This window comes from Drosophila miranda, chromosome XR (genome assembly GCF_003369915.1).
Source record: "Drosophila miranda strain MSH22 chromosome XR, D.miranda_PacBio2.1, whole genome shotgun sequence".
NCBI lineage: Eukaryota > Metazoa > Arthropoda > Insecta > Diptera > Drosophilidae > Drosophila > Drosophila miranda.
In genome coordinates this window covers 27,495,300-27,499,853 of record NC_046674.1, presented here as the reverse complement: position 1 = coordinate 27,499,853, position 4,554 = coordinate 27,495,300, and the positions used below count along the sequence as shown (strand labels likewise).

General features: G+C 45.4%; 1 protein-coding gene across 1 annotated transcript; it reads right to left on the bottom strand.

The window, feature by feature from the left end:
* Positions 1-291: 291 nt before the first annotated feature.
* On the bottom strand, positions 292-1,832 carry LOC108153786 (dnaJ homolog subfamily C member 7-like). Its single transcript, XM_017283930.2, has 2 exons — positions 898-1,832; positions 292-816 (listed from the first exon to the last, which is right to left on the bottom strand). Exons 1-2 carry the CDS (start codon positions 1,738-1,740, stop codon positions 376-378), a joined length of 1,284 nt encoding a protein of 427 aa, XP_017139419.1. The 5' UTR covers positions 1,741-1,832; the 3' UTR covers positions 292-375.
* Positions 1,833-4,554: the final 2,722 nt, after the last annotated feature.

Below are 4,554 nucleotides of genomic sequence, written 5' to 3'. Positions count from 1 at the left end.
GAATCAGTCAATTCAATGCATTATGAATAATAATTAAAGTAGATATATATATACACATATGCATGAGTAGTACTCCCAATGTATGCATTAAGTCTCAGTATGATCCATATCGACGATTTTGTGCTCTACAGAAGTCTCTGCAAACAACCAAAGATAACAAATAAAATTGGTTACTCCAGAATGCCTTGCTGGATTGTTGCACCAGTTAATTAACAAATGAGTTAGCTCAATTCTTGCACAGATACAGACACAAACGCATGTCACCGCAGTGCCCAAAAGTCAACAAGAATATCTATACAAGAATTGTAATCGGAAATTCGCAAATATGAACAATACACTAGACATTTTGTGGATACTGTAGATGTTGGTGATATTTTAGCGACCCGAATTTAGAGGAATACTTTCGTTCCAAAAAAAAGAGCGAAACATTTCCTCTAGGTCAGGACTGGCTTCCATCTCCTGGCCGATCTCGTCTCGTGAGCACTTTCTCCCATTGGATAGCATCTCATATGCCCCGACTACCTCCAAGAACTTATGCCTCTCCTCCTCCTGCTTCTCGTTACTGTCACTCGCATGCTTGTCCGGATGATGGAGCCTTGCCTTCTGGTAGAACGCCCTCCGTATGTCATCGTCGGATGCATTGCGTTCAACACCCAGTATCCCGTAGCAACCCAGTCGCTGCAGGCCCTGCTTGGCGTCGCGCCATAACTTTTTAATTTCTTCGCTGCTCTCCAGCGTCAGGGCCACTTTAAAGTCGGCGACTGCCTCTTCGAATATCCCTAGTTTAAGGAGGCACTGCCCGCGCAGCACCAGAGCCTTCAGACACGGGCCATTGAGCAACAGCACATTATTGCAATCCTCCACGGCATGCACAAGAGAACCAAGCCAAGTACTCACCAGTGCCCGGTTGTACTGCAGCTTCGAGTTGATGTTCGTGTTGTTGACATCTATCGCAAGGGCATCCGTGAAGACGAGATACGCCTCCCGATACCGGTACATCTTGAACAGCCTATTGCCTTCCTCTCTCATCGCCTTGACTTTTTTGGCCTTGATGAGCATCTGCTTGGATTTTTCGTGCTCGGGATCCAGCAACAAGGCGTGCTCGAAGTGCGGGATGCATTTCTCCACATTGTCCGTGTAAAAGAGACACAGGCCGCGCACAAAGATTGCGTCCGCTGAGGTGGGATCTTGCCTGATCACGTCCGCGGCAATCTCCAGGGCATCATCACACCGATTCAGATAAGCCAGACATTCGGCTTTCAGGATACGATACCCAACTGTTGCTGGGGCCATCATTAAAATGTAATCCAGGTAGACCCTCGTAGCACCAAAGAACATTCGGTCGTAAGTGCTCTTAATAAAGGGCTCTAATCGGCGGATCTCCCGCAAAGCCATCTGCTCTTCGTTGACCGCTGTGCTGTTACGATCCGCCTCAAACACCTTCTTTACGGCACTCTCCATGCCGAACAGGTCGCCCAGTACTCGACAGCACTTGGCCATGTGGACGTAGGCCTTATCGAAGCCAGGATCTATGCGAAGGGCGTGACTGACATCCGCCAGGGCACTGCCGGGGTCAAGGAGCTCATAGTAGCAAGCTGCGCGATTGTTGTAATAGGCCGCCGAGTCCGGGAACAGATCGATGGCCTCCGAGTACGACCTTAGCGCCGCCTCGTAGTTCTTTGCTCTGTACTGGCTTTCGCCCAGGGTCGACTTAATTTCCGCCAGGGTGTTCGCATCCATCGTATGTGTGTCCAAATATGGAAATTCTTTTAACAGAAAAGATTTGTTCAATTTTTACTAGAATGCTCTGATTTCCTCCGCTTGCTGTGTGCGAGGGATCATAGAGAAATTACAGACAGAATCATTATAGAAAGCAATCGAAAACAATCTTGCGGCTCTGCCTCGATCTGCTATACGATTATCTCTCCCTACCTCCTTTTTGTGGGATAATTGAGTCAGTTTGGCGCGTCCTGTCACTGGGTCATCGCATCCCCCACACCGATACCGAAACCGAAACCCTCCTGAATGGCAGTCAATCGCTGATGATGTGTCGATGTGAGTGCAAACAGAATTTAAATGCGTCAGCAAATGGCGGACAAAGAGTCAAGCAGTCAAGCAGTCGAGCAGTCAAGAAGGGGTACAGTCAGCAGAATCAGAAGATTTCCCAGTAATAAGTCAATGGAGGGAGAAAGAGAGCGAAAGTGAGAAAGAAAAACCAGTAGCGACACGCACAGACATGTCAGGCACTAGCGACAACAACAACAGCTTCTTGTCAAACAACAAAACAACAAAACAACAAAAGTGACAAAATAAATGAAATTGACTTGCCTTTTGTCTATCGCTGTCCCTTTCACCGCTTCTCTCGCCATCTCTTTCCTTCTGCCAGTGTGTGAGAGTGTGCATGAGTGTCTCCCTAAGTGTGCGTGCCTGCGGGGGCAGCGGGTGCGTTTTTCCCCCAGTTATTTTTTTTCCATGTACTTCCCCCCGTTGTGGTACCCTTGTTTGCTGGGGTATGCCCGACAGGCAACAGATGAGTGGAACGTACTTGATAGCAAAATTAACGAGCATAAATATTTATAAGATTACTATTATTATTATTAGAAACCCCCATTGCACTCTGACCGTATACATATTGGGCATATTGTATGATCTAGGCTTTTACTTGAGTTAAGTTACTCAAGGCAAGGCCGTCACATAGGATATGTTCCGATGTTTCCTACTTCTGCAGGAGTACAGATATCTCTATCCTCATGCACCTGGAGGATTAGATGAAGAGCACTAGTAACGGAAGCAAAGCGAAACGCCCTGGTGGGTAAGTCCGATACGGAAATCATATACTGTAATGCACCATACGTCCATTACTCCAACAAAGACGGACACCATTGCCTTGCAGCTACTGTGATCAATTCACGGCCAGATATTGCGGGAGTACTACGCACATTGGGAAGGCACTTCCCTATCTTAACATTTAAAAGCCAGTAATCCATGATCGCGTTCCCAGGCTGAGACACGAGTGCCAGAAGCACATATTTGCGATGTGATAATGATACTGACAATCAATTAAAAGCTATGTTCATCGATTAAATATACTTGAATGCCAAACGGTGGCTAATTCTTTGAGTATTTTGCTTATTCGAATTTCCATGCATATGATGTTAGAGTGGACGTATACGTTCCCATTTAAATATAGTTTAAATATAAAACATAAACATGTAATTAGAGTGACTGCTTTGAATATTTAGAGGCAGATATATAGTCTTGAGCAGCATCGGAATGGATAGGTGGGATCCACTGGGAGAGGATACTTTATATATTATAGCTGCCATTGAAACAATGCCTGTGCAAGGGTATCTACAGCCGAGGCTTCCGGAACTTTCCCTACATATCCTTTTCTATTTTTTTATATTTTTCTTTTCCTCCTGCCTTTGTTGTGCCCCCCCACACCACACGCAGAAAAACTTACCACAGCAACAACGACATCACAATGAAAAGTGACAATTGAGCGTGCCGGGAAGAAGCGATAGAGAGACTGAATGTGGAGGCTGGAGGCTGGAGGAGAGTAGAGAAGAAGTGAAGACCATGATGAAGACATCAACATAGTCAAACGTCAGGACATGGGAGCACAGCCGTCACGTACTCGTACTCGGAGCTGTCAGTGGCACGGCCAGCGCACGGGCGGAGTTCACTCCAGCTCCGAGCTCCAACTCATTTGAGCCTTGGCCTGCCTGGCTGACAGACTAACAGACTGACTCACTGAACTAAAAGTCAGCAAAAGCAGCAAACTAAATTAAAAAGAGAGCACCCGCAGCAGCAAGTGGTGCAAGGAAGAAGTTTCAGAGAAGAGGACACAGCAGGCACCGCACGGCACGGCACACTTCACTTGACTTCACTTCCGTCAAATGCAGACTCCACCAGCGAAAGCGTAAGGTGATTTAGATCTGATCTCAGCTGTTCTACAAACAAATGAAAACGCATCTCGTGGTATTGCAAAACAGATATAAGTATATATACATAACAAATATGTATATAGGCCCTCGATATCAGCAAATGGCTATGACTGAAATTAAAGGACGGCGCGCCGTTGCTAGGCCCGGATCTAGCTCGCCGGATGGATTGCACTTGGTTATACAAAGAAAAATTTAACTCTGATAGCGCACCCTGCTGAAGCCGCTACTATTTGGAGGGAACCTACATAGGTGATGATTGTCCCTCCCTTCTCTGCCTACCCTACTATGCCCATGCGCTCAAATTAATGGATTGTTCCTTGATCAATCTTTTAATAAGATTCACCACATTTTATAAAATCCTGACAGAATAACTTCAAATAATGCATATAATACAATTACGCTACAAACGCCAGTTGTTTTGGTTTACATATTGCAGATAGTATTTCCATTTTTATGGAATAAAAAGATACACAAGAGAAAGATAAGAGATAACATTAGAGAGGGGTGTTATAAAAGTTTATATTTCATTACGTTGCACTGTATTTATGAACAAAACTTAAATTCCTGAAGTTTACTTTGGGGTTGTCTGTCGCGAGAAGTAGGAAAG

Excerpts from the sequence above, each read along its gene's own strand:
- LOC108153786 (XM_017283930.2), bottom strand. The coding sequence starts at position 1,740 with ATGGATGCGAACACCCTGGCGGAAATTAAGTCGACCCTGGGCGAAAGC. Across the intron at positions 817-897 it reads TGCAGTACAACCGGGCACTG|GCTCTGGTGCTGCGCGGGCA; the intron begins GTGAGTACTTGG and ends CCGTGTCTGAAG.